Raw genomic sequence first — 12,462 nt, 5'->3', positions numbered from 1 at the left:
TCAAAATTGTGAGTTATCTACGTTTAATGTTGCCCATGATCTATAGATGACACCAGTTGACACCAGTTGACAGCCATTCCGGTATCGGGTCTACGTCATTACCCCTGACTCCATGATTTGGATGATTTGGATGCAATAAACAGTAATTGACCACGTGGGCTTTATTTCATGATCATATTCTAACACGAGGCTGCGAGCCTTGTTGATTTAATTACCAGTGGAGAATATTCATGCTGACAGTGTTCACCTACTCCAGAGTTTACATCGACATTGCAAAACTTGAATTACCAAGGAGCGAGAGATTGTTCCAAGGTTCATCTCAACTTCATTTATGCTTAATTTCAGTTCCAATCAACCCCGGGATCATTAAAACTCAATTAATTTGAATTGACTCAATCAAAATCTAGTGATATAAAAAACAAGGGCTAAGATGCTTCACATCGTGTCAATCATGGAATGTCCCTAATGCTCAATAGGACAGACAAGCTTCTTTCCGCGAACAAGTCCCTTCCGCAACTGATCCATGCCCTCAAGACCTCCCTCCAGACCACGGAACTGTGTATCAATAGGATGAGGATTCATAGATCCATCCCGCAGCAGATCCTGCAACTTAATACGCCATTCCGTTCCAAAGTTCTTAACATCCAGATCCAGCGCTCGGTAATGAGGCTCGGGCCAGCCGACCTCCTCTCCGAACAAACTGATCGCCATCACCCAATCCGCCTTGACAACCTTCCTGCTCGCCGCGACCGTCGCCGAGAACGGATCCAGCGCGGTATAGCGACCACCAGCACGTCCAATGGAAGCATAGCAGAGTTTCATACTATCCGTGGTAGTCGCACAATCCAACGCAAACTTCAGATTATTCTTGGTAAATTTCTTAATCTTAGCCGCGCACTCCGGATCATTATAATCGAATGCCTCTTCCGCACCGTACGCCTTAACCTGCTCGAAATGGTTCGGCGAGCAAGTGACAATGGGGATCATTCCCGCCCATCGAATCAACTGCGTAGCCGCGGTACCACATGAGGTCATTCCACCCGAGACCAGAACAATGATAGGGTTGTCACTCTTGTAAGGTGTTTCCGGGTACGGGAACTTGAGACTGTAGAATAGAGCCAGACCCGTACTCATGAAGGGGGTAGGGATTGAAGCGGCGACATCGTAGCTCATGGAATCGGGAATGTGCACGACCAGCGCGACGGAAGCAACGACGTAGGTAGCGAAGGCGCCAGATGCGGATCGCCTGGGGTTCATACCGAAGACACCGGCGATAACTCGGTGACCGACGTTGAAATCATTGGAATCAACATCGGGTCCAATGGCGAGAATCTCTCCCGCTACGTCCACACCTGCGATTGAGCCCTCGGTGATGTATGGACCAGCCATTTTCGCGTCGACGGGGTTCAGGGCAATTGCCTCGGTGCGGATGAGGACTTCATCGCCGGTTAAAGTTGGGATGGGGACTTCGTGAGCAAGGATTGTATTGCCATTGGCAGTACCGACGAGTGCGGAACGAGTAGTTGGGAGAGACATGATGTGTGAATGAATGGATGAATTTTTTTGGTTTCAATTGACTTGAAAACTTGGATAAAGGAAAGTCAAGCTTGGTATGACCTGAAGCCAAGATTAATTAATGTCACAGTCTGACTTGGTTGTCGCTGGTGATAGTTCATCTTAAGTGCAAACGGGTTAGAACATCTACACACAAAATTAAGAAGTCACCGCTCGTTCCCAGCCTTGGCAATCTTGTTCTTGGGGGCTTTGTCAGATTTTTGGGGGCTTATGCTATTTTGGGGATGAATTGAAGTGGATGGAGTTGGGGGCTAGTATAGAATTTTTGGGGGCCAATGGAACATTTTTGGGGGCTTCCATGCATGATGAACGTCAATTGTGCCTGTTTATGGTTTAGAGTCTTCTTCACTACCCTGCCTTAGCTTCAAACCTTGGGGAATTAGTAGAATTTCTTCAGAGTTCACCAAGGAATTGGGGGCCAGTTTCATACGAGGCTATTCTGGGGGCGAGAGCCATAGAGTTGCCATGTGCGGCAGATAGTGGCACATTGTACTTGAACCGTCTAATTGGAATTCCTTGAATACGCTCAAATACTCACTCCACCATAAATTTGACTTTATTATGGACCTCGCTCTCATTTCCTCAACTCCACCCCTCTTATGTACTCACTCCGTACGGAGTACAGGTTACCTGTAAGGATAATCCAGTCTCCACTTATGGCTTTTCTTGCACCAGTCTGTCGGGTTTACGATATAACATCTATCATCTGGTCCTGATTGTCGGGTCTCATTTTGCTTTGACTTTAGACCTTGCTGTGACGTAGTCAGAGCGTTCGATCTAGAGTATGAAATGTGGGGGATAAGATTATCTCTTATTGGTGAAGAGGGACTCTGCAGGATTCTTCTAATATGCACTAATATGCACTAATATACACTAATATCCCTAAAAATGGACTAAATAGAGACTAAATAGGACTAAATAGAACTAAATAGGATTATATAGAGACTAAAAAGAGACTAATCATTACACTAAAACCCTTGAGGAGAAGCTAAATGATCATCACACTGCTTAGAGCTTACTCTATGACGTCGAATCCACTAAATAAGCGGATTCAAAGCTATGAACTCTCTCTTACTAGTTTATCCTCTCTTTCTCTACTATTTTTGACCCCCATTGCCATTTCTAGTATCTTGGCAATGGGGCCGATCCCGCCATCTTCTAATTCAGGTATGCGTTGCGGAAGAGCTGAGGATTATGCTACTCATGCTACTCATCCATACTCACCATGCATATCAACCCCAAAATTCTTATATAGATCCCTACTCTGCTACCTCTTTGATCAAATCATCATTCCATCCTTCTCTTCTTTTGCATACCAAGCATCCTTCTCTCGCATACCAAGCATTTCTCTTCCCCCATATAACCTTAAAACTTGTTATACTTGCACTACTTTGCACTATCTGAGATTCTGCACTCCTTTCGATTATCTATTATCATCTAATACTCGAAACTTGAACGATCATTCATCATGTCTGGAACTCAAGAGCCTATCGCTATTATCGGAACTGCCTGCCGTTTCCCCGGAGGCTCTAACAGCCCTTCCAAGCTTTGGGAGTTGCTCAAGAACCCTCGTGATGTTCTGAAGCGTGTTCCTTCCAACCGTTACAGTGTTGAGGCTTACTACCACCCCGACCCCACTCACCATGGTACCACTGATGTTCAGGAATCTTACTTCCTGGATGAGGACCCTCTTGCATTCGACAATGGTTTTTTCAATATTACCTCTGCCGAATGTGAGGCTGCTGATCCCCAGCACCGAATGCTGCTGGAATGTGTTTACGACTCCCTTACCGATGCTGGCATCCCAATGGAGTCTCTACGCGGTTCCCAGACTTCGGCCTTTGTTGGTTTGATGTGTGATGACTGGAGTGGTTTGCTCACTCAGGACTGGGATAACTACCCAATGTATGCTAGTACTGGTATGGGCCGTAGTATTGCGTCCAACCGTATTTCCTACCTGTTCGATTGGCATGGTCCTTCCATGACTATCGATACTGCTTGCTCATCTAGTATGGTTGCTTTGCACCAGGCTGCTATGACTATCCAGAGTGGAGAGTCTCGTGTTGCTCTTGCTGCTGGTTCTAATTTGCTTCTGAGTCCCGGTAAGTGGAGGAATCTAGATTCCTGAATCCCCACTATTTGAGTCCCACTCATACTAATCATTTTTTTCCCTCCCTTTTTAGCCAACTACATTGCGGAGAGTAAGTTGCGCATGCTGTCTCCTGACAGCCGTTCCCGCATGTGGGATGTTGATGCGAACGGTTACGCTCGTGGTGAAGGTATCGCCGCCGTGATTATGAAGTCCTTGAAGGACGCTATTGCGGATGGTGATAACATTCAATGTGTGCTCCGTGGTAGCATGGTCAACCAGGATGGTCGTACTCCTGGTCTGACTATGCCGAGCGGTATCGCACAGGCTGAGTTGATCAAACAAACCTATATCCGGGCTGGCCTGGACATTAATGTCATGGAAGATCGTCCTCAATTCTTCCAGGCCCACGGTACTGGTACCCAGGCTGGAGATCCTCAAGAAGCTCAGGCTATTTCTACTGCCTACTTCGAGAACGGTAACCCTTCCCCAACTAATGAGAAACTGCTGGTTGGTTCCGTCAAGACTGTGATCGGACACACCGAAGGTACAGCTGGTCTGGCCAGTTTGATCACCGCAATTGAAGCCATCCGTGATGGCTACGTTCCTCCTAATATGCTTTTCAACACCTTGAACCCCAAGGTTGCTCCTTTCTACGACAACTTGGAGATCCCCACTGAGGCTGTCAAGTGGCCTGCAGTCAAGCCTGGCCACCCTCGCCGGGCTAGTGTGAACAGTTTCGGTTTCGGTGGAACCAACGCTCACGCTATCATCGAGTCCTACGAGGGCCCTCAGCGCCTGGTTGCTGCTTCTGAGGGTCCCCAGATCACTCCCTTTGTGTTCTCTGCCGCCTCGGACCCTTGCCTCCGCTCCATCATGAAGGAGCACAAGGAGTTCCTCGAGAACCACCCCGGTACCAACCTGCGTGACTTGGCTTTCACCCTGCAGGATCGCCGCTCTGCTCTGCCTTACCGCGCCTCCATCTCCGCTTCCAGCGTTGATGAGCTGACTGCCAAGCTCGAGGCCCTGCTCGGCGACTCTGATCTCAAGACTCGCTACTCCAACAAGCCCGATGCTAAGATCCTGGGTGTCTTCACTGGACAGGGTGCTCAGTGGCCTCGCATGGGTGCCAAGCTCCTTGAGGTGTCACCTCTTGTCTCTGAGATTGTTGACAAGCTCGACCAGTCGCTGGCTACTCTCCCTGTTACCGACCGCCCATCCTGGACTATCCGCGATGAGCTCCTGGCTGCTGCTGACAAATCTCGCATGGCCGAGGCCGAGCTTTCCCAGCCTCTTTGCACTGCTGTCCAGGTGATTCTGGTCAACCTGCTTCGCCTTGTTGGCATTCAGCTCAAGGCTGTTGTTGGTCACTCCTCTGGTGAGATCGGTGCCGCATACGCCGCTGGCCTGGTCTCCGCTGAGGATGCCATCCGCATCGCCTACTACCGTGGTTTCCACGCCAAGCTGGCCTGCTCTGCCGATGGCGGTAAGGGTGCCATGATGGCTGTTGGTACCTCCCTTGAGGATGCTCAGGAGTTCTGTGAGCTTGAGCAGTTCGAGGGCAGACTCAAGGTTGCTGCTTGCAACTCCTCTTCCAGTGTCACCATCTCTGGTGACGAGGCTGCTATCGATGAGGCTATTGAGATTTTCAAGGACGAGCAGACTTTTGTTCGCAAGCTGAAGGTCGACACTGCTTACCACTCCCACCACATGCTTCCTTGTGCCGGACCTTACCTTGAGTCTCTTGGCAACACTAACAATGCCACTGAGTTTGAGAGCACTACCGTCTGGCACTCCAGTGTCACTCCTGGCCAGGTCATGTCCAAGGAGAACCTCGTCTCTCAGTACTGGGTCGACAACATGGTCAACCCTGTCATGTTCGCCCCTGCTGTTACCAAGGCTCTTGAGGCTGATGGTCCCTTTGATCTGATTCTGGAAGTTGGTCCCCACCCTGCCCTGAAGGGACCTGCTACCAGCACTCTCGAGGAGCTCAACCAGGCTGGCATTCCTTACTCTGGTGTCCTCGGCCGTGGCAAGGATGACCTGACTGAGTTCTCCAACGCTCTGGGCTTTGTCTGGACTCACCTCGGTCGCGATGGTGTCTCTTTCAGCGCTTTCGATCTTGCTTTCGAGGGCAAGCTCCAGCCCAAGCAGTTCCTGCCTGGTCTGCCTCTGTACCCCTTCAACCACAGCCGTACCTTTGGCAACCTGAGCCGTATCTCTACTACTCACATGAACAACCATGCCAAGCTGCATCCTCTGCTCGGTCGCCAGTGCATTGAGAGCACTGCTAACCAGGAGGTCTCCTGGCGCAACGTCATTCGTCCCAACGAGATTTCTTGGTTGCGCTGCCACACTCTGCAAGGTCAGATCATTGCTCCTGCCACCGCATATGTCTCCATGGCTATGGATGCTGCAGTGATCCTGGCTACTCGCAACCCTGTCTCGCTGAAGCTTGAGGGCCTCTCCATTGACCGTGCTATGTCCTTCAAGGATGAGGGCGCTGGACTCGAGGTTTACTGCACTGCTAAGATCATTGAGAACAACGAGTCTCAGCTTGTTCTGGAGTTTGCTTGCTACTCTAGCTTGGCTAACGATGCCCCCATGGTTCGCAACGCCTGTGGTCGTGTTATTGCCGACTTTGAGCAAGTTGGAGCTGATACCATGCCCATCATCTCTTCTGAGTCCTTCAACCTCATTCCCCAGGACATTGGTAACTTCTACCAGGCCTTCTGGGACATGGGTTACCACTACGAGACTCCTTTCAACGGTATCCGCACTGTCAACCGCAAGCCCAACTATGCTGAGGGTATCCTTGAGGATGTTTCCGGCACTGCTTGGGAGGATGAGCTCACTGTTCACCCTGCTATGCTGGACACTGCTCTGCAGACCTCCTCTGCTGCTTACTCTGCTCCCGGTGACAACCGCATGTTCGCCATGCGTATTCCCACCTTCATTGAGTCCATTGTGGTCAACCCCCGCTTCACTCGCCTGGGTGAGGGCAAGCCTTCTGGAATCAACTACCAGTCTGTCATCACTGCTAGCCACCACGGTGAGACTCTTGCGGATATTCACCTGTTCACTGCCGAGGGCAACCATTCCTTCGTCCAGGTTGAGGGTCTTACCCTGCGCCCATTCTCTGCACCCACTCCTGAGGATGACTCCACCATTTTCTCTGACCTACAATACAAGTCGATGAACCTGGATGGTGAGCTTGCTTTCGCTGGTGAGCAGCCCTCTGCTGCTGACAAGGAGAAGGCCTTGAACCTGGAGCGTGTCTCCTTCTTCTACATCCGCAAGCTGGTCGACACTATTACCGCTGAGGAGAAGGCCAACACCCTTCCCCACTACCAGAAGCTGCTCGAGTGGGCTGCTTATGTTGAGGGCCTCGTCGCCAGTGGATCCCATGCCACTATTGGTCTGGAGCACCTGATGGACACCCAGGACGTTATTAACGACTTGATTGCCAACAACCAGGGTCCTGACTGGAAGATGGTCCAGATTGTCGGCGAGAACCTTCCCACTGCCATTCGCGAGAACGAGAGCATGATCAAGTACATGGCCAAGGATGGAGCTCTGGCTGAGTTCTTCACCTCTAACCAGACTCCCAACAAGTGGCTTGCTCGCATGGTTGAGCAGCTTGCTCACCGTTACCCTCGCATGCACGCTCTCGAGGTTGGCGCCGATACCTGGGGCTCTACCAAGGCCCTTCTTCCTGGTATCGAGGACGCTTTCTCCTCTTACACCTTCACTCACGCCTCCAGCGCTAACCTTGAGGCTGGTGAGCAGGCTTATGAGAAGTATGGCCACCGCATGCACTACAAGATTTTTGACATGGAGCGTGCTCCTGACTCTCAGGGATTCACTGAGGGCTCCTACGACCTGGTTGTGGCTAACCTCATTTGCCACGCCACTTCCAAGGTTGAGGAGGTCCTGAAGAACATCCGCCAGCTTCTGCGCCCCGGTGCTTGGTTGATGATGCACGAGCTCACCAGCAACGACGCTCTTCGCATGTCCTTCCCCATGACTGGTCTGCCTACCTGGTGGTTGGGTGCCGACAGCGGTCGTCCTTGGGGCCCCATGCTTTCCCTGGCTGAGTGGGATGCTGCTCTGCAGAAGTGTGGTTTCTCCGGCATTGAGACCTCTACTCCTTCTTGTGGAGCTACCCACCCAAGCGTTGTCTTTGCCGCTCAGGCTGTTGACAGTGGTATCAACATTCTCCGCTCTCCTCTGAGCGCTCCTGCCGATGCCGCTGTCAATGCTTCCAAGACTTTGACTATCCTTGGTGGCACCACTTCTCAGGTCGAGCAGTTCACTGAGAAGCTCCTTGCTAACATTGGTGACCGCTTCAAGACTATCATCCGCATTCCTACTCTTGAGGAGACCCACAAGCAGGGCTTGGCTGAGGGCACTAGCATTGTGTCTCTCTTGGATCTGGACGATCCTATCATGCGTGTTCCTTCTTCTGAGAAGCACGATGCTCTCAAGTACTTGCTCCGCAACTCTAAGAACGTCCTCTGGACTACCTGCGGATCTCGTGTTGCCACTCCTCACTCTAACATGATGGTCGCCTTCGGACGTACCATGCGTGCTGAGAACCCTCACATGCGCTTGCAAGTGTATGACATTGAGAAGGTTGACGAGGAGGGTGCGAAGATCCTCGCTGAGGCTGTGCTCCGCCACGAGTTCTTGGAGACCATTGCCAAGGAGAAGGCCGCCACTGGTCTTCTCTACAGCCCTGAGCCTGAGATCTACATGGAGGGTGGACGCGCTGTCATTCCTCGCCTGTACCCCCGCAAGAATGCTAACCTCCGCTACAACACCTCTCGCCGCGTGGTTACTCGCGAGGCTGACCCCAAGTCTGAGGCTGTTGTCCTCCGCAACAATGGCAGCTCGGTCACTCTGCACGATGTTTCTCCTCTGCGCCGTGTGACTCTGTCCGTTGCTCCTACTACCACCGTGCAGGTCTCCCACTCTCTCCTTGACTCGATCTTCGTTGAGAATGCTGGTTACCTCATGCTTGCTGCTGGTACTGACTCCCAGACCAAGGAGAATGTCTTCGCCTTTGGTCTGGCTGCTGAGAGCTCTGCTCCTTCTCTGTCCGCCTGGACTGTCCCCCAGAAGGGTGTCGATGCTGTTGCTGGTATTGCCTCTATTGCGGCTTACCTGACTGCTGAGAAGATTCTCAAGCTGGCCCTAACTGCTGGCACTGTCATCGTTCACGACGCCGAGCGATCTCTGGCTGATGCTCTTCTGCGCACTGCCAAGTCCAAGGGTGTTCAGCTTCTGCTGACCACCTCCCAGAAGGTCCACCGCCCCGAGGCTATCTACATCCACCCTCGCCTTCCTCAGCGTCTCATCTCTCGCCAAATCCCCAAGAAGGTTTCCGCCTTTGTCAACCTTGAGCGCGAGAGCACTGCTGACAGCACTGGTCAATTCATTACCAAGTTCCTGTCTCGCAACTGCGTCATCTTTGGCCGCTCTTCCGTGCTGGGAAGTGAAGTTGAGCTCTCTCTGGAGGTTTCCGTTGAGGAGGGACAGAAGGCGCTGCAGTCTGCCCTGAACAGCATCGAGAACCTTGGTCTGATTGAGGAGCCGTCTACTCCTGTCCTGATCTCTGAGTGCCCTACTGCTGTCAAGAACGAGGGTGATCTCACTGTCATGGACTGGCGCGTTGAGTCTACCGCTGTTGAGGTCTCTGCCATTGATGACTGCACTATCTTCGATGCCAACAAGACCTATGTCCTCTTCGGTCTTTCCGGCCAGGTTGGACAGGCTATCGCCCAGTGGATGATCGAGCACGGTGCCCGACACGTTGTTCTGACCAGTCGTTCCCCCAAGGTTGACCCTCAATTCGTTGAGGCCATGGCCTTCCACGGTGCCACTCTTAGTGCCATGTCTTGGTAAGTATTACATTTCCCCCATCTAATTTCAAATCTTGCTAATAAATTTGCAGTGATGTCACAAGCCGCGACTCTCTCAAGGCTCTCCTTGTTGAGGTCAATGACAACATGCCTCCTCTCGGTGGTGTTGCCAACGGTGCCATGATCATGAAGGATGCCATCTTCGAGAACATGTCCTTCGAGGACTTCATGACCTGTCTCCGCCCCAAGGTTGAGGGTACCATCCTGCTTGATGAGCTCCTCTATGACACTCCCCTGGAGTTCTTCATTGTGTTCTCTTCTCTCACTGCAGTGACTGGAAACAGTGGTCAGTGCAACTATGCCGCTGCCAACGCCTTCATGGCTGCCATGGCTCGCCAGCGCCGCGCTCGTGGTCTTGCCGCCTCTGCCATGGATATCTCTTCCATCGTCGGTCTTGGATACGTTGAGCGCTCTACTCTCGACAACGAGCACTTCAACCGTCTGGGTCACAAGAACATTGGTGACCAGGATGTCCTCACCATGTTTGCTGAGGCCATTGCTACCGGTCACCCTGACTGCACTGAGGATGCTGAGTTCGTGTCTGGAGTGTCGCGAATTTACACCGATGCTCCTATCACTGGTCAGATCCTGACTGACTTGAAGTTCGCTCACTTCGTCAAGGACCGCCCTGACAACTCTGCTCAGGCTGGCGGTGCCCAGACTGCTCCCGTTCGTGTTCAGCTGGGTGATGCTGAGGATCTTGCTCAGATTGAGGAGATTATCAAGACCGGATTTGTTGCCCGTCTCAAGAAGACCCTGCAGATCCCCGATGAGGACACCATCAACGAGACCATGTCTCTTATCGAGCAGGGTGTCGACTCTCTCATGGCTGTTGAGGTCCGCAGTTGGTTCCTGAAGGAGCTGGATGTTGATATGCCCGTCCTCAAGGTTCTTGCTGGTGGTACCATCCAGGACCTGGTTGCCGATGCCATTCCCCGACTCCCCGCTGGTATGACCAAGATCTCGACTGGAGGCGAAGAGGAGGTCAAGGCTGAGTCTGACTCTGCCTCCGCCACTGAGTCATCTGAGAGTGGCATTGAGACACCGGTCAGCAGTGCCTCAGTCGACCCCAAGGTTGCTACTGAGAACGGCCCGGCTGAGATCCAGGTTCCTCTGTCCTTCGGTCAGAACCGTTTCTGGTTCCTGCACAACTACATTGAGGACAAGAAGACCTTCAACATGGCTGTCATGTTCAAGCTCACCGGTGCTCTCCGCGTTGATGACCTGAGCAAGGCTGTCGAGACTGTCGCTCAGCGCCACGAGATCATGCGCACTCGTATCGTTCCCGAGGACGTCGAGGACTCTGATGACGAGGATGACGAGTCCACTGGTGAGCTGCGCCAGGGTATCCTGTCCAAGCCTACTTTGAAGCTGGAGAAGCTGTCCGTCGCCCAGGAGCAAGTCGATGAAGAGTTCAAGCGTATGCACGAGCACGACTGGGACCTGCACAGCTGGGAGCCTCTCAAGATCCGCCTGCTCACTGTCTCCGAGGATGTTCACTACGTTCTGATTGGTGCACACCACATCGCCTTCGATGGTTATAGTTTCAGTGTTCTCTTCCTCGAGCTTGAGCAAGCCTACTCCGGCAAGCCCATGGCCCCCATGCCCCTTGCCAGCCAGTACCGCTCGTTTGGCCAGAAGCAGCGCGACGACTACGAGTCCGGCCGCATGCAGAAGAGCATCGACTTCCAGCGCAGTGCTCTCCCCACTGATCTCCCTCCTATCCCTCTCCTTCCCTTCGCCAAGGTTGAGACTCGCCCCCAGATGCTCCGCTATGGTCTGAACACCGCCTCCGCTACTCTGAGCCCTGCCCAGAGTGCCAAGATCAAGGCCCTCGCTCGCCAATCCAAGTCCACCAACTTCCACGTCTACGTCGCTCTGCTCCAAACCCAGATCTACCGCCTTCTTCCCGATCTCCAGGAATTCTGCATCGGTATCGCCGACGCTAACCGTCTGGACCCCAAGTTCATGGGCTCCATGGGTTTCCTTCTCAACCTTCTCCCCATCCACGTGCGCCGCGAGTTCTCCGAGAACCAGTTCAAGGAGATGGTCCAGGACTCCCGCAACAAGATCTACAATGTTCTGCAGCACTCTCAGCTGCCCTTTGATCTGCTCCTGAACGAGCTGAACATTAACCGTGCCTCTGAGTCCAACCCTCTCTTCCAGGTGTTCGTCGACTACCGCCAAGTCCCGCAGGATCGGGCCAGCTGGGGTGGTGACTGCACTGTGAGCGAGGAGCGATGGGGCAATGCCCAGACTGGATATGATATCTCTCTTGAGATTACTGAGGACCGCAATGGTGGTACCCTCTTCCAGCTTGGTCTTCAGGATGCTTTGTACTCTCAGGAGAGCTCTGAGGCTATGCTTAAGAGCTTCCTCTCTTTGGTCGAGGAGTACACTGCTTAAGTGATTTATAATTATGTTTGTGAATGTTTATAGATTTGATGTATTTTTGATGTGATCTTTTGAATGTTTGTATTTAGCGAAAATTTCTTCAATCAGCTTGGTATGCGATTAAATCATCTTCCTAATGCACTTGTAGTTGCCTAAGTAAAGATCAAGTCAACTTAAGTAGTATTTTAAGAAATAGATATGGACGATTCCAATTAACCTGCAAAAGAATAAATAAAAGTCTCAATTTAGCAGCTTGAATGATAAATGCAATTTCCCATGACCTCAATTTTGTTCCAATGCAAAAATGGATAAACCAAAAAGTAGACCGAGAATAGCAAATTGAATAGAGTAAAATGCAAATACCTCCAAATTCGTGTAAAAGGCAAGAAATGCAAACGTCAGTCTCCAATAGTAGCAAGCAAAAACGATCCAAAATGAGAGTATCCTACTCCCAGCTTGGTCCAGTCACTATAATTGCCC

General features: G+C 51.7%; 2 protein-coding genes across 2 annotated transcripts; one reads left to right on the top strand and one right to left on the bottom strand.

Annotated features, from left to right (window-relative positions):
• Nucleotides 1-462: 462 nt before the first annotated feature.
• Nucleotides 463-1,536, bottom strand: N7483_012137 (zinc-binding alcohol dehydrogenase family protein; the record flags this gene model as incomplete). The annotated part of the gene is made up of 1 exon (XM_057095564.1): nt 463-1,536. The coding sequence occupies one exon, from the start codon at nt 1,534-1,536 to the stop codon at nt 463-465; it is 1,074 nt and encodes a 357-aa protein (XP_056941535.1).
• Nucleotides 1,537-3,043: 1,507 nt separating this feature from the next.
• Nucleotides 3,044-11,994, top strand: N7483_012136 (uncharacterized protein; the record flags this gene model as incomplete). Its single annotated transcript, XM_057095563.1, has 3 exons — nt 3,044-3,677; nt 3,759-9,567; nt 9,621-11,994. 3 exons carry the CDS (start codon nt 3,044-3,046, stop codon nt 11,992-11,994), a joined length of 8,817 nt encoding a protein of 2,938 aa, XP_056941534.1.
• Between the last annotated feature and the right edge of the window lie 468 nt (nt 11,995-12,462).

This window comes from Penicillium malachiteum (assembly GCF_028827825.1).
Source record: "Penicillium malachiteum strain IBT 17515 chromosome Unknown utg000005l:1.0-9002435.0:326005.0-9005861.0, whole genome shotgun sequence".
Lineage (NCBI taxonomy): Eukaryota > Fungi > Ascomycota > Eurotiomycetes > Eurotiales > Aspergillaceae > Penicillium > Penicillium malachiteum.
This window is presented reverse-complemented; position numbering and strand designations above follow the sequence as displayed.